Source organism: Lissotriton vulgaris, chromosome 5, assembly GCF_964263255.1.
Source record: "Lissotriton vulgaris chromosome 5, aLisVul1.2, whole genome shotgun sequence".
NCBI lineage: Eukaryota > Metazoa > Chordata > Amphibia > Caudata > Salamandridae > Lissotriton > Lissotriton vulgaris.
The window spans coordinates 347454620-347482157 of NC_141693.1; the positions used below are offsets into that span (position 1 = coordinate 347454620).

The window sequence follows — 27538 nt, forward strand, 5'->3', positions numbered from 1 at the left end:
AATAAATTTGTGTTTGTCAATTTCAACATAAGTTAAGAACCAAAAGGAATATTCTAGGGGATTGCAGAGTATGTTGCTTATTGCTTAACTATTTTTACACAGTGCTTCGTGGATACAGTAGAAAGTCATACATGGTCAAGTATTCTTCATAATCAAAACCCAACTGCATCAAATACTGCTATTGGATCACCTATGGGGCTAGTTAGTCAAAATACCCAAATCTCACCTTTGCAACATATCGCTAATCACATGTTCATGACCATGTGCCAATCTATAAATGTTTTGTGAATATATGAGCATCTTAGGGGAAAGAAAAGTTGTAGATGAATGAGATACATTGATCTATTATTTGGCTATGTCAGTGTAAATGGGGAACCCGAAGCCGGACAACTAGTTCCTTATAAGGTGAACAAGTGTGCCAAAGGAATCCTGTATGATGAAAAGCAAACCCTCAAAACCTTTTGACAAGACATCTTAACACAAAATAAAACCCCATCATACATTTTCTGTAATTACAATTTCCCACCATCAAAGTCGAAATACCATCAACTCCAAAAAGCAGGCAAAAATGGTTTGAAAATAGTGATACAATGACACAATCTATTTGTATTTCTCAAATCTTTTATATTAAAAGGCTAAAACGGTGCCAAAGTGCTTCAGTGGCTTCGAAGGAACAGAGAGCTCTTGTCCTGCCCTGAAACAAAAACACAGATCTTGAGTGGTGGCTTGTGTTTGCAGCAGGTCCTCAAGCGCAGGAAACCGGAACCTGGTACAGTTGGGGGCCATGAGATGTACAAGCCAGACAGACCCTCGGCCCTCCAATGTGTAAACATAAACAGTTGTACAAGTCCAGAGGATTGTTAACAAGAGACGAGACTGCCCCATCAGTGGCTGCTGAAATACTGTGGCCCAATTGGATGTCGTGGCTTTGAAAAAATGGATTCTGGAATAGCGCCTCCAGGATGTGAGCCCTCAAGGCCGAAGGGGGCAATGGGGATAATAGTCTGAGGATCCTCCACCAGTTCGAACAGAATGCAACATTATTTCTCTGTGCTGTCAAACATTGTTTCATTGTCCCCTTCCACATCTTTGTTTCTCTTTCATGCCTCTATTGCTGATGGAAACTTTATTTTTCTCACCATCCAGTGGTATAAGTCGCGTGGGGAATGGAGAAGCACATAAAGCATTTCCTCTCTGTATAATACACAGCCTATCCCATGAAAGTAAGTCAATTAATGGAATAACAAAAAAATACATAATTCACTCATTTAGAGAATCTTGAGCCCTATTTGCCCCCCAGCGATGGGAATTGGGTTTGCCTTATCAAGAGGGAGGGGGTGGATTTGAAGTGACCATTCAAATTGAAAGGAGGCACGAACCCTACATGCACACTGTTTTACTGCCTAGTTGAAAGTTAAAACTCCCCATTACCCTTACTGGTACAGTCAGTGTCCTTAGGATGGGTTGGTTGCTTACTAAAAACACTACAAATTTAGATTCAATTTGCCTTGGATGCGGTTCAAAATCATTTGATCTCAGCTAAACTCATATCCCTGAATGCCTTGCCTTCTGTGGAACCCCTGCATGAACAAACACACCTACAATGTCTGACTCGCTCACCTTGCCCCTCCAAATACCACCAGGGCCCACTCTTAGGAATCATCCTTAAAGGAGTGCACTGAACGAGGTGGCTTTTTCGCCAATTTGCATAGAACACCCATAACAATATGGGCTAATACTGTATTGTTAACACCAGGAGTTTGAGATTAAAAAGCACACATTCAAAGAACTGTGGCAGGGCACACACATCAGGCACTGTCTGCAGTCCGTGGCAAGCTATGTCAAGGCAACCTACTTCCCTCCATCTAGGAGCCCGCTCGCCCCAGTTTCCAGAAGCAACATGGGCATAGCACCATGAATGAGAGCCGTTGAGACACACTCGCAGTAAACCCTCCATCTTGCTGCCTGCCAAGGATTGGAGGCAGCCCAAGGTGAAGTATGTGAACTATTCCAAGAGCCAACGTGACATCCGGCCAAAATGTGCATCCACCAGAGTCAATTCGGCATGCTAGGAATAAGCACAGCTCACCCTACGCAGACCAGGTGACCACAGCTGGCCTTTCACTTTAAAAATGAATGTAAATAAAAAAACAATTAACGGTTATTTAAGGTTTGGAAATGGCGACTTGGCGGGACTGAGAATAGCAAAGAAGCCCAAGTTACCAGAACTCTTGCAGCGTTTTAAGTTCCCAGAATTTCTCCCTTCTGTCCAAACCATTGTTACACACGTTGAAAGAACACGGACACTGGGTCCAAGCATATGGGGATGATATGGGAGAGTGGCAAGTCGATTTTGTTTTTTACCTCTCTAACATTTTAACATAGCTTTCTGTGGAGGATAATACTTGTAAAACACATACAGGTATATTTTTCCCTTAAAAATTAAGTGTCTTCCTTGAATTTACATTATTCCTTCATTCACATTGTAAAAACATCATAGAATTATACTTTTTGTTTTAAAAAAGGGAAAAAAAATCTGTAGTACAGAAGCACCAATATACCTCCTTCCCCCTCTCCCTTCATTACTTCCCCTCCCACCTTTTTTTGGTAGCAGCAAAGCACCATATTGCCGTCTTTGTGTCTTTAAAAAATAAGTCTCTTTAGTGGCCACTGGTTGATGTCAGAGGCCTTGGCCTATGAAGGGCACTCCTTAGTGTTCTGTCCAGCCTCCACATGGTGTTTCAGGTCAATTGGCTGGTGAGGGTTCTGGCCCGGCCTGGCGTTCATCAGTACCACATTCTTGATGCACCCAGTGATCCCTGAAGAGTACTTGCCACCGGTAAGAGTCTTCATATTTGGAGCGCCACCTGTAAAACAACATATTTTCAGCATTTTGTACATGGCTGTTTCTAACTTTAAAAATAGAAAACCATGAAGATTCTCAAAGGTATTCAACTCCAGAGGAAGATTGTAGCACTAATGTACTAGATTTGCTAACCTAAGGAAAGCATTAAAAATGCTGCCGTATGTCGAGTCTGTTAATCAAATGTCCTTAATATGTCTGTCATATCTCTTCTGTACTCCCTCCCTTAAGTGGATGTCCATTGTCCTGAATTTCATGGACTTTTTCACAACCTTAAACTATTGTATATGGTCACTTTCCCTCTAGGAACAGATATTAATCAAGTTTACCACATTCTTTTCTTCCAACACATCAACAGTGACTGCTACAAAGCGAGCCACTCTCCTGCCCATCCTTCACCAATCACCTTAAACTTCTGTTCCTGTATCAATGTATTTTCTTTTCTCAGCTCCTCTCCCCTTTTCTCTTGGTGTAGCAAGACACCAAATCGTGCTTTTACCCTCCTGGACCTCATGCCTTTCTTTCCCATGGCCGGTTTCATTCTGGCGCATACTCCCACAGTGTTTTGTACATAACCTTTTGGTAAGTGGATCAAATCCCAACAGGGCTGGCTCATTTGTTTCGCCATTCTGATGTAGATCAAACCAGGCCTTTCTGTTAAGCGTGAAAAGACAACTGACATCTTGGAGTAGGCAATTTATAAAGTTTAATTTGATCATTATCATACTATTCTCTGGTCCACATGGGTGACATGTTTCGTCACCCTGCTGAAATGCACTGGGCACGTATTCTCCAGTAAAGCAGAAGTGAGAGTCTGCTAACAATAACCTTGTCTGGATTTCCGTAGCGCTACAGTTGCTGTCCAGAAAAAGGAAGAGTTGGCACAATTGCAAAACACCTTGCCTTTTCTCCTACTTTTTTACACTATACCTTTACACCCTCACATTCTTGTTCATGTTCACCACTTCAGCAACTTTCGATAAATTACATACAACTGCGGCATACCCCAGCCCGGGTCTCGTAGGAGGTGACAATCCTTGAATTCCAACACTTGGTTGATTCTTACCGAGGTAAATGCTGCCCTTGGTGTTCACCATGATATTCTTTCCTAGAGATTGTCCCGTCAGCATGTCCTCTCCATCTATTTGGATGGATCCTTCCTTCCCCTCTCTGGAAAGTGTATACATATAAACAATTGTCAAGTCTATTTACTTGCATAGTTACTAACAACCATTGCAATGAGACACAGCAAGCAATTTAGGATCAATAATGTGCATCAGTAACTCAAATTCCCTCAGCTAGCTGTAGCAGCTAGACAAACACACTAGATAGTCACACAAATGGGTTTAAAAATGCAAGGGGAATCAGTAAAAATTGGTTGGCTGAAAAACAGCATCTAGAGTCAGTCATTCATTGCGCAGCGAGTTGAAAGGCAAATGTGGAGGGTGACAAGTGTGGGGGAGCTAGGAGTACTAAAGTGCCAATGTACAGCCTCCTTATATACAATCAGACCGCAATGTCAATATATTGAGGAGGGACCTTACAAAGCGATCAATATTTACTTTGGTAACTAGTTCAAATGTCCATCTTACTCTGGGTCAGTAGAAGTACCAGTTCCCACAAATGCCATCTAAAGAGGTTTATAAAAATAGGGTTTGAGCAAAGCAGGTCAGGAAGAGCAGATAGGCTAGAAGTGGAGAGAACCTGACAACATCTGATATCGACCATTCTTTGTTCAATGGTATAAAGTGTGAAATGTGAGTAGTGCAAAAGTGTTGAAGCTAAAATTACCAAAGTGTGAACGTGCAGCCCTCTTTTCACGTGTTACATACAAACAATAGGAAATGTTGTGGAAATCTAGCAGTACAGTTGGCAACGAAGTACAACGCGTCATAGCCAAGCCAGTTCAAAATGGGTACCATTCAGGGAGAGGCAACGCTCATTTCAGATATTATATGTAATATGATATTATCCTTAAAAAGATTGTGGAAGAGGTTTCATATTTTTTTTAAAATAAAGGTTATATCAAAAAAACAGCCAACGCATTCAATGCTAGTTTTCAAATCTGCAAGAGGAGAGCCAGGGTTAAGCCATTGTTGGTGGATTTGGAAGATCCATATTGCCAAATTTGCAATACTTGCCTTCATTTGAGGGGTGGATATGGGACCCACATGCTAGGCAGCGATAATGGCAATATTTGTAGTGTGGAATGTGAACATGTCTTGGATGAAATTGTACACTAATCATAAAGACATATGGGTTTGGGGGGAGCAAACAGTTTGGTATTTAAGGGAGTTACAATTGAATACCCTTTATTTTCCTGCTTGCTACATGAATCAGTAAACAATGGAACCATTCCTCATCCTAAAGTGCCCATGTATCTAATGGAAACAACTTCAAAGTAGTTCCTGTAACAAACAGATCAAAGTCTCAGTGTTTGAGGATGCCCTTTGAAGTTCCCTTGCGCTGTTTGTTTTCCACGACAAAGTTGTCAGAAACTGTTGGATTCCTTATACTGATAGTAGAACTTACTGTCTTCTTGTTGCACAGTTTAATAATGAAGGTGTTCGGATGGTTGTAAATTTAATCACCGGAGCACATAGATTAAGAGGGGCACATGGAAGTCCAAAACTGTCTGGACATACCTTTCCTTAACACCTTTATGAGGAGCTTATGCAACTAGAAATCCTCAAGTTCTATCATCAGGGTAGAGAATCCAACTGGGATAGAGTGGACTGCTCAAAGAATTGGAAACACACTAGGCTTATGATCAAGCAATAGGGTTCTCAAGGGACACAACATGGCAGATATTCAGCTGTGGGAGAAGGAAGGGCATGACAAGCATCGCAATCACTGTGGTTTCAGCAAAGTTTGATAGGACACTGAAAGTCTTTGGACTGGTGCCGGGAAAGCCAGATGAAGAGATTGGCTGAACTAGCATGTCCAGTGAATAAGGATAACAAGGTGGTTGACCCCTGACAAAGTTTGTGCCGGGAATCTCTCACAACACCACCTAACCCCCATTCCAACGATTCTGGTGAAAGCGTTCATTTAAAAGAAATATGGGTAGGGGCCAAGATAGTCCCGTTGTTATAGTGTCCAGAAAACCAAACCTAATAGAGCAGAAAGCAAGGCCATTTACACTATGGTATATCATAAAGAAACTACATTCATTCATGGCAAAATTCAACATATTTCGGAAGAAGGTGCTACAAATGGAATGAAATCATGCATACTTTCTGTCTGCCTGGCAGAGGTGGATTCTGAGAAAGAATCAAATAGCCACAATCAGCATCACGTAAAACACCCCCATAAACAAACTATAAAAGGCTGAAGCAGGTCCAAAAAAGCGGGCATGTATAAAGTGTAAGAACCAAAAGACTATGCTTATTTTCAGAGCCTCTACCTGCAGAACTATACTTTTCCATTTTCTTTTCTCCTCTAGGCACTGGACCTTGGGTGGCATTAGTGCATTGTCATCGCCTTTTTCTCAATGTCACGCTGATCCACAGATACCTCCTATTAATGCCTTACCTGATGGCTGTCACTTTGTGCCATTCCCCATCATTCACTGGGTCCTCAGACATAATGTTGGCTTCTCCGCTACCCAGCTGATAACTGCAAGAAAGATTTGATAAAAAAAGTTAAACATGGACTACAGAAGTGAAAGCAGGTGACAGTAAAGGGAGATTGGAACAGGCTAATTAGTACACATTTAGAAAGTTGGGGATCTACAAAATATACTTTAGTCTCAAAATTATTCTGCTATTTCGCCAATATGAGACAAATTTCAAACAACACCGCATTAGGCCTCTTTTATTCACAAGTACCCCCTTTGAGCAGGAATAAAGATGTATTGCGTCCTAATTGGCTTAGAGAATTGGCAGTCCTCTATTGAGGCCACACCTGGCAAAATAACTAGTCTGGTGAAGTAACCTATCCGTTTCATGTGTACTAAACATAAAACAAAGGTCCATCTCCCATGACACAAGCATAATTTGAGATCTCCCTCAGTGCTTTATAGCACAGAATGCACATTCTTAGTTCCATCTGCAGTACTTTCAAATAGCATACCATCTACAAAGTGATTCCAGATATTCTTTAGTTATTCTGCTGTTAGGATAGATGGCCCAACGTTCTAATAATATGACAATCTACCATCCTACACCTTTACAAAGGGCTCTCTGTGAATGGAAAAATGTGTTGCAACATAAGTCGGAACAGAAGCTAAGACGGGAAGGATACCACTGAGATATGGGGAGGAGGTTTTTGTGTACACATTCATCACACACAAAAATAGAGCCCTCTTTAACAGTGCACAATTGAACAAACTTTCAAACACATCTGGCAAAAGATTAGTAAAAAAATAAAAAATAAACTACTGCTCATAAGTGGGCTTTCTCTCAAGGCTTGTCTAATTGTTCTTTCATCAGAGGAAGATCTATCGAAGGAATCTAAAATGCATGTGTCAAAGATACTCTAATAGAAAGCAAGACAGGCGTTTCTCATGCCATTTCCAATGAAGCTGTAGCAGCTTTGGCCCTGGTGGAATGAGCTCTTACTCTTTCCGGAGGCTGCTTTTTGGCCAGTGAGTGGCAGATCGTGGTGTAGAGTACGATCCAAGGAGAGATAGTCTGTTTCTGCATGGCATTGCCTTTATTTACTCGAGTGAACTCCACAAAGGTCTGATAGTCTACTCAGTGTTCTTTGGTATGATCGATGTAAATGGTTAGCGCTTTTGTGGGAGCTAAGCAATGGAGTCTCTCCTATTCCTTAGAGGGGTGAGGCAGAGCATAAAACACCGGCAGGGTGATGGTTTGACCAACGAGGAATGGCATCATGACTTTCAGCAAGGAGAATACTTCCACCTGCAGAACCATCTTATCTGGAAAGATGGTGTTCCAAGTTGGGCACACTAAAAGGGCTTTGCAGGTGGGGTTACGGAAGCAGAGATGTGGTCTGAGTTGCTCACTCACCGTGACCATATAGGTCGATGGGCGTCACAGCCTTGGCCACAAATCTCTGGGGCACCTTGCTGAGGCTGAATTGGCTGGCAGTATGGGGAACCTCTGCCGAAACTGTGAAAGGAATAGTAGGGCTGATAGGGTTTGCAAGGAGGGGCAGAGAAGTCCAGGGAATGTGAAGTGGCCCTGCTCACTTAAACCGCTCCAAAACGGAATCTACCAAGTCCCCAAACAGCCAAGTCCAGTCAAAGGGCATATCCATGAGAGATGATTGGCCATCACCTGAAAAACCCATTGACCACAGTCAGGCAGGGCGGAAAAACCCTATGCCGGTACCAATGCTTGCCTGATGTATTCAGGTGTGTCCAATGCCACAACAAATTGTGAAATTGGCTGCATCACAACCATCCAATATAGCTTAGGTGAGGCCAGGCCGGAGGTCTTCCAGGATGCCTAGAATGAGTTGAGCCACCGAATCCCAAATAGCATAGGCATACCGGCTCAGCAGGCAACTAGCATTGGCGGATGTGAGGGCCAAACCGGTGGAAGAAAATGGTATGTAACTGTTACCACGCAACTTTTAGCACGAAATACTTTTACAACAAAACTATTACCACGCAGGACCCTTTACCACGAATACCTTTACAACGCATTACACTACAACGCAGATACTATTACAACGCATACCGTTACAACATAAGTATAGGTAAGTTTATCTTTTTTTAAAAACATTTATTAGGGGTATTGGGTTTGGGTTTTGGGGTACAGGGGTATTTTTAGGTTTCAGGGTTGGTTTGGGTTTTGGGGTACAGAGGTTTTTCTAGGTTTCAGGGTTGGGTTTGGGTTTTGGGGTACAGGGGTATTTTTAGGTTTCAGGGCTGGGTTTGGGTTTTGGGGTACATGGGTATTTTTAGGTTTCAGGGCTGGGTTTGGGTTTTGGGGTACAGGGGTATTTTTAGGTTTCAGGGTTGGGTTTGGGTTTTGGGGTATTTTTAGGTTTCAGGGTTGGGTTTGGGTTTTGGGGTACAGGGGTATTTTTAGGTTTCAGGGTTGGGTTTGGGTTTAATTTAATTTAATTTAATTGCAAGTTTATATAGCGCTAGGATCGACTCCCGGAGGAGTATCTCCGCGCTTCGACCGCTGCGAAACCCTTCCTGGCTTCCCTGAGAGATGGTCCCTTAATGGGTATCTCCAGGGTGAGACCAGGCATCCCCGGCGGTCTGGTGGGGCCGTTAGTGCAGATGAGGCAAGCTTATGCCCAGAGTTGCCGAGTGTGATCGCTGATCAGAGTGGGCACCGAGGCGAGAGAATTATCGAGTCCGCTGACCCTGGTCCAGAAACCTGCCGCGTCGGGAATCGAACCCTGGTCCCGGGCCGTCCTCTGCTCTCGGGTCTGCCGCCTCTAACCAGTGAGCCACACTACTGCACTGTTTTGGGGTATTTTTAGGTTTCAGGGTTGGGTTTGGGTTTTGGGGTACAGGGGTATTTTTAGGTTTCAGGGTTGGGTTTGGGTTTTGGGGTACAGGGGTATTTTTAGGTTTCAGGGTTGGGTTTGGGTTTTGGGGTACAGGGGTATTTTTAGGTTTCAGGGTTGGGTTTGGGTTTTGGGGTACAGGGGTATTTTTAGGTTTCAGGGCTGGGTTTGGGTTTTGGGATACAGGGGTATTTTTAGGTTTCAGGGCTGGGTTTGGGTTTTGGGGTACAGTGGTATTTTTAGGTTTCAGGGCTGGGTTTGGCTTTTGGGGTACAGGGGTATTTTTAAGTTTCAGGGCTGGGTTTGGGTTTTGGGGTACAGGGGTATTTTTAGGTTTCAGGGCTGGGTTTGGGTTTTGGGGTACAGTGGTATTTTTAGGTTTCAGGGCTGGGTTTGGCTTTTGGGGTACAGGGGTATTTTTAAGTTTCAGGGCTGGGTTTGGGTTTTGGGGTACAGGGGTATTTTTAGGTTTCAGGGTTGGGTTTGGGGTATAGGGGTATTTTTAACATATATTTACAAAAAAAAAAAATTCATATAATTAATTAAAATATTTAATATTAAAATAAATATTAATTAAAAAATTAAATTATTAATTACATTATTTTAAAATATTATATACTTACGTTGTAATGGTATGCGTTGTAATAGTACCTGCGTTGTAGTGTATTGCGTTGTAAAGGTATTCGTTGCAATAGGTCCTGCGTTGTAAAAAATGCGTGGTAATGGTATGCGTGCTAAAAGTATGCGTGGTATCAACCTATATCCGAAGAAAATACCCTAATTCCTAAGGTTTCTACTCGTCTGGACTCCCTATCGGCTGGAGTTGTTTGGAAAGCAAATGGATTAGTCTGGCTAATCGATACCTGTTCCACTAAGCTCTCGGAAGAGATGTGCTGCAACAAAAATGCAGGGTCGCCCGGGTTAGGCCAGTGGTATCGTGCAATTTGTCAGTAGACCAGGGGGCTAGGTCAAGGTTTTGCCCAGACCCTTACAAGGGTATCAGTAAGGGGCAGGAAGGGCCCAAGTTCCATTGGATTTTCTGTGTTACTTAGACTTATCTTAAGATTTGGAACAGGACCGAGACTACCGTTGGACTTGGACCGGTCATGACGTGGTGGTCTTCGATGCTTGGCAACGTTGAGTTTCGCCTCACGGTCCGTATGGCCTTTAGGTTTACGCAGCGCAGTCACTGCAGACCTTTGAGTTGTAGCTCTACCCCAGGCACAGTAGGCAAACTTGGGGAGGATGTGTCATGGACATTGCTTGCGACAGTCCTTACAGGGTTTGAAACCTGTCGTCTTGGAAGGAGACATTCCTCGTAATTAAAAATGTTTTGGCAAAAAAACTGTCTCCAAGTTATGAAAGGTAGCTCAGGGTCCCCATCTGGTGGAGCAGGAAGAAAGGAATGATGCCAGTGTGCAGGATTAGTGCCTATATGGCCACATATGTCATTTTCTGAACCGTATCAGTGCCACCTACCAGCACACAGAGGCACTGCTCAATAGTTTCTGAATCCAGTCGGATGCCTGAGGAATATTGAAAAGGTGAGGAATCTGCAGTTAGATATCCCAATGAGAATGGAGCAAAACAGGAGAATCACCCATTGATACTGAAGTTAGTTTCCTTCTGAACATTGTCCATGCCCTCAAGTATGGAGCTCAGTAGTAATGAAGCACACAAGTGTGTAGATGTCTAGTACTGGAGTATTTTTAGATGCAAAAAGAGCGGTCCACACAATGCGGAGGTCGGAGAAAGGTGAGGAACCTGCGGTTTGATAGAGTCTAAACGAGTACCTTTTTCTTCTGATGGGCACTTCTAACCGCAGATACCTTGCGAATAAATACAGAGTGATCCCTCCCAAGGTGGTGGGTCTGTGGAATGGCTCAACCTAGAATATCCTGCAGGCCCGAGTGGGGAAAATGCCTATCCTGAGGGACTTGGCTGTTCAGGCAGTAGTGCCTAGTGGACATGTTTATGAATGCCCACATAGCTGCATGACAAATAACCAGGATGGGCACTCTACTTGCCAATGTAGTATGGGCAGCCTTGGCCCTTGTGGAATGAAGCGTTAGACCTTCTAGGGACTGCTTCTTAGTCAGTGCATAGCAGATCTTAATGCAGAGAATTGTTTCTGCACAGCCTTGCTCTTTTTTGCCCCTTATAACCCCACAAAGAACTGATCATCCACCTGATGTACTTTGGTATGATTGGTGTAAAAAATGAGAGCTCTCTCGGGGGGCTTGAAGCTCACTCACCTGATTTGTTGATGTTATTGTGATGAGAAAAATCGCCTTCAGGGTCAACAAAGAGGACTACAGTGTAGCAGCTCAATAGGGGTGCTCATCCGGAAAGTAGGACTATTTTATGATGTTCCACTGTGGCATCATAAAATGTTTCAGAGTAAATAACTGGACCAAACTTTTAAGGTAGCTCATCGCAATGGGTGATTTGAAGAGGAATGGTTGGTCCGGCAACCACAAGGATGAAGATAGGGCGGTCAAATAACTTTTTACAGTGCCTACTGCCAGCCCTTGCTGGGCCAAAAGCAAAAAGTAGCACATCCAACAGCTTGGGCTGTAATGGGTTTATAACACAGTTACTACACTAAACCTTAAACTTGTCCCAGCATCCTCTGTAAACTGATTTTGTGAAATGATGGCTGGATCCCAGGATAACATCTACTACAATACACTGCAAAATGCAGCAACACAACTTCTATTTGGAATACCTGAACACCAGTCAGCAGCCCTAGCACTCAAGGAGTTGAAATGGGTACTCATAAAAACAGAACAGCTTTCAAGGCATTATGTATTGCCTTAAAGGCATTTCATAACTCAGGAAAGTTTATCCTGGTACAACCCCTGCAGACTTTCCCGTTGAATGGTGTCAAAAAATGTTAGTCACCAAATTTTGGAAATCCCTTCGGGAGGTCACCTGCACAACCAAATTGTGGAACTCCCTGCCTCTCAAACTAAAAAAAAAATGACACATTTTAATCCATAACATCTTTGATTCTGTACCATCAGTGCCTCTAACACGTAAAATTACTGCTTACGCTGTTTCAGACTAAGGCAGCGCCAAGATACCTCAGAGTGTTTGACCGCTTTATGAGAATTAACATACCATAACCTAGGGAAGAAGATCAAATGCAATCAACTGACAATGCTCAATCTTCACACATAGAGTTGGAATTTACAGAGGCCTGTGCACAAGACAGTGCCCTACTGCCACGACAGAAGAACTTCTCAAAGTGGCAGCTTGAACGGAGAGCAGCGGATCAAGGCCAGAAGTTGCAAGTACCACATTCCTGTGGCCCAATTCAGAGACACTAGGATGAATTGGGCTCGGTCATTCCTGATCTTCTTCAAAACAAGGGGTAGAAGAGGCAGCACAGGAAGGCATAAAAGTCTGGAATGCATCTCTGAGAAAGCCTTTTTGGGAGTTCCAACACTCAAAAGTATTGACATTGCACATTCTTGGTGGTGGCAAAGAGATCTAGCCAGGGTTTTCACCACTGATGATGGTCATCCTGTACCACCTCAAGATGTAGTTGCATTGGTGGTCTGCTAGACATCGTAGGCCGAGTCAGTCTGTTCTGGTGTTTAAAGATCCCACCAGGTGGTTCACCATCAGGGAAATGTCCTGATTTAGCGAGTTCCAGAGGAGAAGACCCTTCTAGAACAGGACCCTGGACACCAAACGGTCTTGTTTGAAGCACAGGGAGGTGGTGTCCATGTAAACATAAACAGCCTCCCCCGAGGGATGGCAGGAAGGCCTTCAATGGCAAGCAAATGGCCTGCAGCCCAAGCAGTTTGATGTAGAGAGGGGCTCCCCCCGGAGACCAGATAACAGGGATCTCCACTGCTCCCCAACTTAATAGTGTCGCATCTTTAACCACCGCCAGCTCTAAGTGGATTAGGCAGAGGGGTCTGATGGTGGTCCAATTACAGTCGAACAGCCACCACTGCTTATCTTTTGCAGTCTCCTCCAACACCTAGATGGAAAGTAGGAAGCAAATAGGCCAAGAAGCCTCATAACTATACTTCGAGATCTTAGCTTGAGACTGAAATTTTGGGATCATACCTCGAATGTCCTGAACATGTTGGTCTGGAGGAAAGGCTTGAAAATGCACAGTGTTTAGAATGGCTAAAAGGGAGCCTCTGTGAAGGAGTCCGGTGTGACTTCAGCACATTGTTTGTGAACCCAAAAGATGAAAGAAAGTTTGCGGTTGTTTGGAGGTGGTCTATAACTGGATCAGCAAGCCCGCCTTCAGCAGCCAGCTGTGGAGGTACAGGAACACCGGTATTTCCAACCTCTGGAGGTATGCCGCTATCATCACTTTTGTGAACACTTATGCATCCAAAAAGGATCACAGAAAACTAAAAGTGCTTGTGGCCCATCTTAAACTACAGGTAGCACCTGTGGACCTGTACGAAGGAAACCGGGAAATAAACGATGTGCAGGTTCAACACTACCATCTTGTCTCCCGTGTCCAGGGCAGAGAGAACCTGGGCTAAGGTGAGCATCTTGAATTTGTCATCTACAGGGAGAAGTTGAGAGAGCAGCATTCTAAGATGGGGCCAAGGCCTCTGCCCTTTTTCAGTACTATGAAGTAATGGGATCAACACTCCGTTCCTACTTCTGAGGTTGAGGCTCTATGGCTCCTTTGGCCATAAGAGCATGCACTTCCTGCTGCAAAACAGACATGTGTTCCTCTATTAGGTGCTTTGATAGGGTGGTAAATGTGGCAGAGTACAAAGGAATGGAAGGATCCATGCATCCACAGTGGGGTCTTGCCATCCTGGAGGAAATGTCTGATCCAGCCTCTTACAGGGTTGGTGGGTTTTGAAAAGGAAACCCTAAAGCGGTTTGAGGTTGCCGGAGGGGTTGGGCACCAAGCTATATGTTGTCCCTGATGCCCTGAAGCTGTCTCTAGGTATTGCAGTCTCAGCCAGGAAACATCTGAGCAAACTGTTGTGCCAGCAGTGGGGTGTGGCACTGGCGGTATCAAAACCCCTCATATGGACATGAAAATGCAAAACTGCTGAGGAAATTGTCTGGTAGTGATAGACAGCCCTACAGACCGCTGTCTCATAACTCTTCTTAAAGTGTTCCAGGGCATGGAAGGCTTTCCCAACAAAATGGCGAGAGCCATGAAACTGCACATCCATCAAAGATGCATGGACATCCCCAGAAGCTCGTAGACCTCATCCAGGGATGGCACCAAAACACCACACTCATGCTCGACCCATGCAGTCAGAATTGTTAAAGCCAGACAAACTAATTTTGGTGCATCCGAATCGCAGAGCATGGTTTAGGCTATAGACGCACATGGGTCCTCTGGAAATCTGGCAGGATCTGACCTACAACATCTCATAAAGCATGACTGTAGCAGTCTATAAGGCAGCAGCCATAGACTGGGAGCAAAGCAAGACTAGTAGATGAAAACGTGTGTGCCAAAAGTTTCTCTATTCTTAGACTCATGGTCAGTAGTCATAGTGGGAAAGGTACCAGGTTTAACTCTGCTACTGAATGCCCAGGCTCTCAGGCATAAGATGTTGTGTAAAAAATAAAATCAGTATAGTCTGGTGCCGGTCTATGCTGATGAGCTACTTGTCTAATAACTTGAAGCCCATAATATGTGCCTCGGAGGCTATCCATTAAGGCCTCATCAATTATTAAGAGAGGTTCAGTAGGTGCCTTACCTGGTTGAGGACCCTCTGTCAAGAGAATAGTTTTGACCTCCATTGTAGGGAGCTGTAACTTAAGGATCTCTGCAGCCCACCTCATGACCACAGCAAAAGAACCCCTCTCCTCAGTGGCAGGACCAGGGGGAGAGACAGGTTCAGTGTCTGTGGAAGTGTCCAGACCTCTAACATCCTTTAGATTAGCATACCAATAGTCATCATAATGAGGGACAAAGTCGTCCCCTTCATTGTAGTAGCTATTTTCAGAATCCAAGTCAAACATCTGATGTAAGGTATAAACTCTACTGTGTAAGGACAAGGTATTGGATTGTTGTAGGCTGTGCCCCAGTGGGATCAGAGCGCAGCCTCTGTCAAGTTGAAGCCGTCTCGGAGTCGCAAATCACTATAGGTAATGGCTTATATATTGGTGCGGGAGTCTATGAGAAAGAAAGTGGTGCAAAAGTGGTAAAAGAACAGAAGTCTGTACCAAATCAGTGTGAAAACCAAAGTGAGTTCAAGAGTCTTAGATGGCAAACCAGCTGATGGGGCCATGATGGGAGGCCACTGCAGATAATTCGAGTCGGAAGGCGCACCAGAGGGTAGCTCGAAGCATGCCACATATATGCAGCATGGCCCCCTTAAAGGAGTCTATTTTATGTGACGTAGTCAATGGTCCTGGGTTGCATCCAGACCAAACTCTTTGTCGGCCCAGGAGTTGAGGAGTAAGACCTGGTGGCATGCTGACACCCTCGTGCCCTCTCTGGAATTTAAAAGTGGCAGAAAGGGGAAGATTCCTGCTTTTATTTCCTATGCTTCTTTTTAGACCTACCCAAGAGTTTCATCGTGACAAAGTATTGATGTGGGAAGACTTCAGAAATGTGACCTTTAATTCAACTTTAACCATTCACAGCATGGAGTCTTCTGATGCTTGGAGACATTGAATTTCACCTCAAGGTCCGATATGGCCTTCAGGTTCATGCGGGCACAGTTGCCGCAGGTGTTGGTGTCATGCACCGCCCGAGAAACCAAAGGCATTCTCCATGGGGATCTGTCGCAGACATTTGTTTGTAATGGTCCCTACAAGGTTTAAACCATGCCATTTTAGGAGGTGGCATTGTCCCTTGCACACTGGCAAAAGAAAATAGAGAAAATGATCTGTCAAAGATGAGAGGAGTTAGCTCTGGATCTGCATCTGAAGGTGCAGAACGAAAGTAGTGGACATCAGTGCGCCTGTGTGGTACTGATCTGTGGCCTACTCATCACTTCCGGAGCAGAACTAGGTTGGTGCGGAGCCACATGACACAACCTACCAGCATGAAGGAGTACTGCTTTTGAGTTTCCAGATCCAACCCGACACCTGGGGGAATATTCACAAAGTGAGGAACCTGCAGTTAGAAGAATCCATCAGAAGTCTATGGTTTTAGGAGGTCACATTTCCCTAATACACTGAATAAATTGAGAAAAAAAGCTTATCAGCTGATGAGTATTAAAAGAGTTGCGAGTTCCAGATCTGCATACAAAGGCAAGGAAAGAAAGGACCTGACATCAGCACCCATGGGTGGAGCTTATGTATAGCTCCAGGTGTCTCTTCTGTTGTAAAGGGAATTCAACGTGGAGCCACAAAACACCACGACCAGCATGCAGGGGCTATGCGAATCTTCTTGATTCAGTATGATGCCTGGGGATATTCATAAGATGAAGAATCTGCAGTTAAAAGTATCAATGAAAAATAACATCTTTTGCAGTGAACGGCCATCAGACATGCAAGAGTAAAATTAGGCCATAGTGTTACGGGGGTCAGACAAACTAAAGAAACATATGCAGCAGAGGAGAAGGTTGATTCGAAAGATTTTGGCTTAAGTTCTGGTAAAAGATTGCCAGAACGTTATAAAAGATTTGACCACTCAATGCATTTATTGGTGTCCCCCACCATGCTGTCAATCGCTCTTTAAAACATCCTGGTTCCACCAAATCATTTACCAAGATATAAAAGGCAAACTTATTTTCTTACCTAAAGACTAGGTGTCCGTCTTTAAGTCCAATGCTGATGAAGTCTTTTGCCTTTCCATGCTCTTTCTCCTCCTACAAAAGAAGCATTTGTGTACAGCATGACTGGATAAATAAGAACATAAGCAATTAAGCACAAGTTACTACTTGTGTAAGGATATATCTTTAAGAGACCTTAGTTAGTGATAGATTCCTTACCTTAGACTATCCCCAGGCATCAGACTGGATCCGGAAAGTTTTGCTTAGCAGTACCCCTGCGCGTCAGTAGGTGGCATCCTGTGGTTCCACGACAGTCACTGGCGTCGTAAGCGCCGAGATGAAGTTACGGAGACTACTTAGGCGACCCATGCACGCTGACAGCAGTTCTGTACACGACTTTCCGCGCCAGGAACGCAGAGCCATGCATGATACTGATCATTGGTGCATAAAACTAGGGCACTAAAAGGGGATGACCTTAACCCTAGTAATCAGTTCGCAGAACAGGGAGGATGGGTGGAGCGGTAAGGAATCTATCACTAACTAATGTCTCTTACAGATAGATCGTTACACAAGTACAAACTTGTGCATCCGAAAGAGACAAGTTAGTGATAGATTCCTTACCTTAGAATACATACCACAGAAATAGCAACCCCGGAGGTGGGTCTGCAAACAATATTACACCAGGAAGTCACGGAGAACAGACAGCCAAAGAAGCAGTCTCTCCAGACTTGACTGTCAAGGAAGTAATGCTTGGTAAACTTGTGCAACGAGGCCCAAGTAGCTGCCTGACAAATGTCCTGCAAGGGAACGCCGCGTCCCAAGGCAGTAGTGGCTGCAGTTGCCCTTGTCGAATGGCACGCAGCCCCACAGGAGGCCCCTTCTTGGCCAAGGAGTAACATGCTTTGATGCACAGAACGATCCACCTGGAAATCATCCGTTTGTGCACAGCACGACTTTTTTTGGCACCCACATGGCCAACAAAGAGCTGATAATCCACTCGGAATTGTTGTGTACGCCGCAGATAAGAATGCGAGCTCACGTTTTGGGTCCAGACGTTGGAGCCTCTCCTCTTCACTTGAAGGAGGCGGAAAGAAGGTGAGCAAAGTAATGGTCTGCCTGATGTGGAAGGGCGTGACAACCTTTGGGAAAAAAAGAAGGAAGTGTCCTCAGAACCACCTTGTCCGGATGAACAGAAAGGAAAGGAGGTTTGGAAGAAAGAGCCTGGAGCTCACTCACTCTTCTGGCAGAGGTGTTAGCAACCAGGAAAGCAGTCTTTAAGGTGAGACGACGCAAGGGACAGTTATGAAGGGGCTCGAAGGAAGCACACATCAGAAACGTCAAAACCAGGTTTAAGTCACATTGAGGCATGATGAACGGCACGGGAGGGTGAGTAATTCCCTTCAGAAAACGGTTAACAACCAGGGACTTGAAAGGAGAAGGTGACCAGGAAGCCATAGAAAAGCGGAAATGGCCGAGAGATAGCCTTTGATAGTTTCCAGAGCAGAGCCCTGCTGGGCCAGAGAAAGAAGGAACAAAAGAACTTCGGGAAGAGGGGCAGAAAGGGGATCCACAGCCTTTGTTGCGCACCATGCCGCAAATTTGTTAAACCTGCAGGCGTATACCGTCTTAGTGGAGGGACGCCTGGCTGCCAGAATGACATCACAGACTTTGGGTGTAAGGTTGAAAGTTGTCAACAACCCAGTCAATCTCCACGCATGGAGGTGGAGGCTGGACAGGTTCGGGCTAAGGACCGTCCCCTGCTGCTGCGATCTTCCCAAAGAGGCAGACGGAGCGGAGGATTGACCACCATGCTGAGTAGCTCGGTATACCAGTATCTTCGTGTCCAATCCGGAGCCACAAGGATGACTTTGGACTGGTCGTACCGAATCTTCATCAGCACTCCGGGCAGAAGTGGTATAGGCGGAAAGGCATACAACAGACAGCAACACCACTCGCGACGAAAAGCGTTGCAGAGCCTGTGCCGCCTTGGAAATTCCAAACACACTGAACTGATGACATTGCGTGTTCTCTTCGGTGGCGAATAGATCTAACCAAGGCTCTCCCAACTGCTGAAAGAGACCTTGCGCCACATCAGAGTTCAGACGCCATTCGTGATCCATCAAGGACCGGTGGCTAAGTTTGTCCGCCCTGGCGTTCAGAGAACCTGCCGGGTGTTGAACCACCAAGGTAATGCCACGAAGTTCCAGCCATGTCCAGAGGCGCAGAGCCTCCTGACATAGGGTCCAGGACACCATCACACCCTGTCTGTTGCAATACCACATGGCGGTGGTGTTGTCCGTGAACACCTGCACCACACTTCCCCGGACAGAGGGAAGGAATGCCTTCAGTGCAAGTCGGATCGCCCGCAGCTCCAAAAGATTGATATTGAGCCAGGACTCCGCCGGAGACCAGAGGCCTCTGATCTCCACCTCTCCCAAGTGGCCTCCCCATCCCAGGAGAGATGCCTCCATCACCACTGTGTGCTCTGGTTGGGAAAGGGATCTGCCACTGATCCAATCTCGATTTGTGAGCCACCACTGCAATTGCTGAGCAGTGCCCTCCCAGATCTGGACATGATCGGACAGGTTGCTCTGATGCTGTGCCCACTGGAACTTCAGGTCCCACTGCAGAGCCCGCATATGCCATCTGGCATGTGTCATCAGCAGGATGGCTGAGGCCATGAGGCCCAGAAGCCGGAGGGTCAATTTGACAGAAACCCGGGATAGAGGCTGAAAGATCGGAATCATAGCCTGAATATCCCGGACCCGCTGCTCGGGAGGATTAACCTGAAACAGCGTCAAATCCAGAACCGCTCCGATGAAGGGGAGCTTCTGAGAGGGACACAGGTGAGACTTTGGCACGTTGATGGAAAACCCCAGCAGATGAAGGAGGTCGGACACCCATGACCGGCGCAGATGAGCTGCAACCACCCCCATCACTTTTGTGAACACCCAAGGGGTGCTGGTAAGGCCGAAGGGTAGCACTGCAAACTGAAAATGCTCCTGGCCTACCATGAACCGCAGGCAATGCCGGTTGGCCAGCAGGAAGGGGATGAGAAAATAAGCGTCCTGCAAGTCCAACGCTACCATCCAGTCTCCAGGATTGAGGGCAGTCAGGACCTGAGCCAGAGTCAGCATTTTGAATTTCTCCTTCCGGAGGAAGAGATTGACGTCCCGGAGGTCCAAGATGGGGCGGAGGCCCCCCCTTGTTCTTCTTGGGGACCAGAAAGTAGTGGGAATAACAACCACTCCCTACCTCCTGCCCGGGAACGCACTTGATGGCCCCCTTGGCCAAGAGGGCTGTGACTTCCTGTTGGAGAAGAACCAAATGATCCCCCGACATGCGGTGGCACCGAGGTGGCATGGCTGGAGGGGAGGACTGAAAGGTAAGGGAGTAACCCTTGCAGATGATCTGCAGCACCCACTTGTCAGATGTGATATCGCGCCAGTGGGGGAGGTGGTGGCGGATCCTGCCACCCACCGGCATGGGGTGCTCCACGAAGGACGGACTAGGAAGGTTTGGAGGTAGGAGCAGCAGGGGTGGAGGTGGACTGACCCGCACGCCGATTCCCTGACCCGGCCCTGCGGAAGCCCCGCCCGCCACTGCGTAAGCCGCGACCACGGCCGTGCTGAGGCTGGTTCTGAACAGGCTTGTTGAAGGAACGCGCGTGGGTGCCTCTGCCCCAGCCACGAAAGGAACGAAAACTAGGAGTGGCCAGATTCTTAGCAGAAAGACCCATGGACTTGGCCATGGCCCGTGAGTCCTTAAAGCACTCCAGTACACTGTCGGTCTTATCGCCAAACAGGCGGGTGTCATCAAAGGGCATGTCCATGAGCGAGCCCTGGACATCGGGCGAGAACCCAGTTGAACGCAACCAGGAGTGGTTTCACAACACCACAGTCGTAGAAATCGCGCTGGCGTCATTGAAGGGAAGCAATGGCTCCGACGAAGTAGACGCCATATGGAGCACCTCGGTGAGGTTATTTTTGAGGGCCGCTGTGGGGAGGTCGAGATTAAGGGCCTCAGCTGCCCCATGGAGTACCATCGTGTAGGAAGCACCTTCCTCCATCGTAGACGGGCAGAGGCAAACCCCGGGTCAGAAGAGACAGAGGTCGCCTGCATCCTCCAGGTCCTCCACCCACTCCTGCTCGGAGTCACACTGCCGGGCAAGAGGGTCCTCGGACCCCTTCCAGTCTTCCACCGCCTCCGGTGCAGGAGGGGCCGGTCACGGCGGCAGAGTCGGAGAAGGGACAAACGGCGTCGGAAACTCCACCAAGAACGGCGCCGGCCGGGCTGGACCAGTGCCGTCTCCCAATGCGGGTCCCAGGTAGGAACAAAATGGTCCTGGAACCGGGGCAAGGGTGGAATGAATGGCACCCATTGCGGCGCAGAGGGCGCGCTGGAGCTGGAACACCGGCCCTCGTGGCACCGGGGCCGGAGCCCACAGCGTAGGATCCTGTGGTGCCAAAGCTAGATCTGCCGGCGGCGCCGACGGGCCAACAGGGTCTGGACATGAGACCGCAGTGCCCGAAGGCACGCCGGCGGGAGCAAGAGACCTAAAAAGGCAGTCCATGACAGCAAGAAACTCATGGACCTGTTCGGGAGTCGCCGACGGACCCGGGTAGGGTGGGTAGACTGTGGTACTCCCAGGCTCCAGAGGAGCTGCAAGGGAAGAACCCATGTCCCCCTCGTCCACCTCCGAAAAGCAGCGGGGGAAGTTGGAGAGCGCGCGCGCTTCTTTGACTTTTTTTAATGGCGTCGCTTACCGGAATTCGAGGGCGAAGACTTGGAGCAACGACTTTGGTCCTGTGAGCGGTCTCGGGAACAGCCCCTAGACCAGGAGCAGCAGTGAGACGAATGCCGGACCTCCAGCAACTCCCGGCGCCTCTCCCTCAGGGACTTTGGGGCCATGGCACGACAGTCCTGGCAGGCCCGGGGGTTATGATCAGTCTCAAGGCAGTAGAGGCAAACATCGTAGGGGTCCACCACATTACGGCAGCAGGCCCCACAGGACTTAAATCCAGGCATCCCTATGTGCACAAGGAGAACCTAGGGGTGAGACAAAAGTCCCAAAAAGCAGTCAAAAAATGACTTAGGTCCGTGCTTTATACGGATCTGCACTTGCTGGCACGGAAAAAGAAAGAACGGACGTCAGCGCGCATGGGTGGCGCCTAAGTAGTCTCCGTGACGTCATCTCGGCACTTAAGACACCAGTGACGGACACGGAGCCGCAGCACGCCATCTACTGACGCGCAGGGGTACTGCTAAGCAAAACTTTCCGGATCCAGTCTGACGCCTGGGAATATTCTAAGGTAAGGAATCTATCACTAACGTATCTTTCAGATCAAGCAGCTCATGACCTATTTCAAATGTGGTTGAAAACACTAAACCACTGAACGTACCAATAATATATAAACCTCATGGAAAAATTTGTGATGGTGCTAAGACGACAAGAAATAACATGCAGTGCATATTAAACAAACACCACACACATACACAAGGTTCATGGTGATAAAACATCTAATACAGTTCAAGAGGCCATGCTGCCACACTTAACTCAAATTTTTGACATTCAAACGTCATAAAAAGTGGTTTACAGAGAGGTTAGCACTACTTTCATTTAGCACAGGAGCCAAGCTCTAGGGACAAATAATGGAATACACAAGTTTTTCACAGAGTGCACATTTTAGCACAAAAAAATTGAAAGAACTGTTAGTCTGGTCAAAGAGTCAGGCAAAGGACTGCGTTAAATAAGACCAGCAGTGAGTGAGACTCTCAAAATGTCAAACAGGCTGAAAGGCAGTAACTTGCACAGTACTTGCAAATTAGGCTACTGAGATTGACACAGACTACAATGTAGGTTATCAGGAGGCAGAGATTGACAGGAGCAAAGGTCCAAATTAGTAAAGAGCTAGTTCTAAACTCTTACAAGTGTAACTGGGGATTAGCGAGGCACAACTTGAGCACACAAGACCATTGGGGTAGGTATGGTTCTAGCTGTGACACTTAACTTCAAGGTGTTCATTCTTCCTCTTGAGGGCCATTGTCAAATGACTGGCGATCAATTCCAATTGAATCTTCCAACATGCTGTCCCCTCCCCCTTGATGAAGTTAGTATTTCTAAAGTGCTAGAACTATAAATACCTTGTTAGTATCATGCTCATCATGGGTAGCCTCATCTGTTACCTGAAGGAGAGATGCAGTAAATGGAAGTGAACTGTGTTATATGCACATAAGTAGCAAGCTGCATGCAATAGTTAGGAAAACACAAGCGATTTGAATTGCCAAGGGAGCAAATGATCATGGTAACTTAGTAATATCAAATATTCTCCATAAATGCCTTGGATCGGGTTGATTGCCATCATTTATTGCCAAAACACTGTCATAGTTGAAATGTCACCTACGCCCATTCGTGGCATGCTATTAATGCCAGCTTATTACAAGGCTTATATGATTAATTGTTCTAAAAAACGTAATCAATATCTCACTTTGCTAAAAGTATATCATGAGGTTTCAGAAAAGTTTAGAGGGGGGTCAAGACAACTTTGTTATGTCCTAAGCGCTGGGCCACAAGCAGTTGAGATTGCCCAATGGGAATTGAACTGGTAACCGAGCAGACATGCCTTCTACAGAGCAGCTAAGAAATTTCAGAGGTTTTAGACGGTGAGAATGGGCAAAGGACACAATCAAGTTCTTATGTCCCAGAAACCAAAAGCTCACCAACTTACATTTTCTTTGTGCTGTTTCTACTTCCCCAGGTTGCACCAAAACCCAATATTCAGAAAAAAACCTGCATGAAAAGTAACCCGACTTATATCTAGGGATTATTCTCTTGCCTAATATTGTATTTGAATGGTATACTCTTTACGCACAATCATCATCTGTCTGCCTAGTTCCTCTGAGTGTACCCTACTCTTTTACAGCCCTGCAGCCTTACTCACTTTGAAACTTCAGAAAACTAACCATATCTCAACCTTACAAATCAAAAAACTTCTGAGTAACCATTCCTGCAATACCTAACCTTTGTTAACCCATCTACTCATCTGACTCCCTTAAATCATTATTTCTTCTACAGTGTACCCTCTTCTTGCAACCTCACAACATCTAACCTCCCACCCTATTTAATTATCCCATGTTGTTCCCACTCCCTATAATAATTACACCTAACTCCTATTAACTTAATTAACCATTATTACCAGGAGCAAATTATTCAGTTTCTTTAGAGCACAAGCCTAACTGATAACCAACACATTTCAAACAATTATTAATAACTACTGGGGTAACCACTACGTTCATGTTACGGAGTAGTGTGCTACCCACCCACAGTGATTCAACACTTTGTTAGGGGTGGTAAGCATAATATAAATGCAATTACAATACAGTATAAAGTCATGGAAAACCACTGTGACATTGACTTCAAACCAAAAAAGATTTTCTGACATTCAAGCACCTGTCAAACGAAGACAGTATGGCTAGAAATATTAGCCATTAACAAGGATCCTCACAGTGTCTCACAAAGTAATGAAGTCTGGGTCACCAAAGAAGATTTGTTCCCAATGCCAAATCCTTAGCTGCTACAATGGCATTGGTCTTTCTTTCAAAAGGCAGATTAACAAAAGCCTAACCAGACAGATGCAAAATGTGTCTTCTGAGCAAAGTTGAGACCACTTTTGATCTCTATCTTCCACAATATGTGCAATCCGTTAAGCTCCTGCTCAGTATCCTTATTGTTACGTGGTGGCCTAAGGGCGGGAAGGGGTGCAGTTGACTCTTGCGCGGGGGCTGAACGCGGCGCGGCAATCACAGACGCTTCACACTGCTCTGGGCCAAAGTGACGACCCCGAGCGGTCGTCTGCCTTTTATTGCTCCCCGCAGGCCACGCCTGGCCTGCGGATGTGGTGGGCAATAGAAAGCAGCCACTAGACCGCTAACTATTACACTTATTAATATCCTCTCAGTGACCTCAATGTCGCCACCCGCCTCCGACTGAAAGCTGGCCTGTGTCTATCTTACCACTAGCAAACGGACACAATCATATCATAGCTGTACTCAGTTATTACAAGTGGCTCATCTTTCTGCCTTGTATCAAACTTAAGGCAATGCACATTGTTTACATAGCTTTGTGCATGAAGAAAATAGAACACCTACCAAGAAAATCTGCTTTCACCAATCACACCCGCAACTAACCAGAAAGAAAAGAGAAAACCCTGCTTCTTCGCCACCTCTCTCGCTCAAGATTTTCTTACTCATTTGTAATCTTTAGGAAAACACTCCTCTATTCATTATTGCCTCTTTTGACTCCTGTAAACGTGCATACATTGTACATATCTTGATCACTGATCACTGCAAAATGTATACATTACACACACAAACACCATGCCCACCGTTTAATCAGTAAAGTACACTTAAAACATTTTAACTCCAATTTTGCTTTATGCACAGCTCACGTTGTCTGAATGCCCCTCCTCACTTGTGCAAACCTACATGCCTATGGTAAAAATTCTACTGTGCCTCTGTTATTGACACCACATATTTGAACTAATCTCTGATAAAGAACTATCCCCAAATTGAAAGGCCCTCGATTTTTCCGGTTGTATCACCCATCAGTGACCATGCACTACATGACAGTGTAGCGTACTTGAAGGTCACCCTTCATGGGATTCTTACTGCCATGGTAAACAACAAACTACATAGAACTCACCATCTGAGACACAACTGAGAGAACATACATCCTTCCCTCGCTGTTGAGAAGTCTTTGAATGTTTGATAATAAACAGAAGTTCGGTTTGAGACCTAGAAAGCTTCTCACGGTTACATGCCTTCTCAATACCTGACACCAAGTATTGATGTTTTGGGGCATTAAGTACATCTTAACTAAGTCATCAAAGTGTCAGAAGGTTTCAATAAGCCGTGAGCTGTCAATGGTGGACATTTCATCCACTGCATGACCCTATACTATCTTGAATGTTGGGCGAAAGATGCTACAGACGGAATGGTCAAAACCAAGGCTAGAAAGGTATAAACATATGATTCCCCCTCCCTTCCTCCTATTTATCAATGTTGTTGGAATGCATCTGCCTCCAGATGTTTTATGTGATGCAATACATTTTTGTTTTCGATAAAGGTTTCTGGCCATTGTCATGACCACGGACTGTCGAGCTAAAAACTGTAAGTGCTAAACTACATTGAGATACCAACCTAAAGGAGTTCAATATTTGTATTCTCTAGGGTGTCACTGTCTGCTCTAGGGTAACTCATGTTAAGCCAATACAAAAACATACAAGCTTACAGAAACTAATGCCTAGCTAAAGCGAGAGGCAAGGTTAGATTGAAATAGCTAAACTGCAAACTCCAATCTAGTAACTGGAAGCTCCATTACTGTGAGGCCTTCCATTGAGATGGAGCAATATCTATAATTTGTGTGTACAAAACACACAATACTAACAACAAGCAGTCCGCAAAATCAGGAGAATTGAGCAATGCTTAATTGTAAAAATCGGACAAAATTTAAAGGGTCACCTTTTCCTTTTAAATAAGTCTCTTGCACAGTATGTCCCGTGAGCACACATTTTTTTTGGGAACAAAACTAGCAAATTAGTCCTGACACTTTCTGCCCAAAGTGCTTTCTTGAAACAAGTTTTGATATGCTTAGATGCTGTCCCCTCCCAAGTTACTAAATTAGACAATTCTTTGCGTTAAGAATGCACAGCAGAAGTGACCATTTCACAATCTCTCAAGTTTAGTTTGCTACCGATCTGGAGTCCGATTTACTTCTAGTGACCTGGTTAAAGATGAATCACTTTTTATCATTTTAAATATGTGATCTGGATCCAAACTACTCCTCAGTGAGGATTATAAAAATGGAGAATGTCTGAGCTGAGCGGATATCATGAAATGACTAAAATCTGCTTTCTCCCATCAATATCTTAGACACACTAGGAGGGATTCAGCACTCTAATTTTACACATTTTCATTTTTGTATTTTACAGCACACTCATTGCTATTTCTAGTTATTTAAAAACGCTAAGTCAGATAGGGAAAGTAGCAGTAGTCAATAGCAAGTCTCAATGATTAATTTGTAAATAACTGCAGGGTCTCAAAAGTTTTTCTTAGGAGTCGGCTACGGGCAATCCTGAATGCCAGGCTGCCAAATACCCAGGCTGTCTAGTTTTGATTTCACCTTAGGCCCCTTTCTTTCACCATCCTACATTTTGATAATCTTGCATTGTCATTTTAATCCACGCCTATTCCCTTTGTCAATATTTTCCTATCTTTCCCTTGTTCCTTTCTCCGTGTTCTACCTTTCTCTCTCTTGCGGCGAGTCAAAAGCCTGATGATGACCAATGGCAATAAGTCCAGGTCACTTAAAATTCATGCTGGGTGCCACAACCTACAACAATTAGGCATTGATTAGGATCGAGAGGCAACAAGTCTGAATTTTAGGCCAAACACCCACTGAAATTGATACAGACTCTGGTATGCCTCTGACACATAAGGGAACACTGGGTCTAAAGGCGTTTAGGGATGCATATCATAAGGCAATGCCTGCTGGGTGCTGAAGACT

At 45.5% G+C, this 27538-nt stretch overlaps 1 protein-coding gene across 19 annotated transcripts in view; it reads right to left on the reverse strand.

The window, feature by feature from the left end:
- Nucleotides 1–603: 603 nt before the first annotated feature.
- HSPG2 (heparan sulfate proteoglycan 2) overlaps nucleotides 604–27538 on the reverse strand; it is a 936289-nt gene continuing 909354 nt past the window's right edge. For 14 of the 19 annotated variants that reach the window (XM_086921606.1, XM_086921602.1, XM_086921600.1 and 11 more), the window contains 5 exons: nucleotides 23119–23160; nucleotides 17000–17070; nucleotides 6398–6481; nucleotides 3930–4033; nucleotides 604–2867 (listed from right to left, as the gene is read on the reverse strand). In XM_086921606.1, the coding sequence (XP_086777732.1) occupies nucleotides 2695–2867; nucleotides 3930–4033; nucleotides 6398–6481; nucleotides 17000–17070; nucleotides 23119–23160 (474 nt within the window). In that variant the 3' untranslated portion in view covers nucleotides 604–2694. The remainder of the gene's footprint in view (nucleotides 2868–3929; nucleotides 4034–6397; nucleotides 6482–16999; nucleotides 17071–23118; nucleotides 23161–27538) is intronic. The other 5 variants (XM_086921612.1, XM_086921611.1, XM_086921609.1 and 2 more) reach the window with 1 other exon arrangement.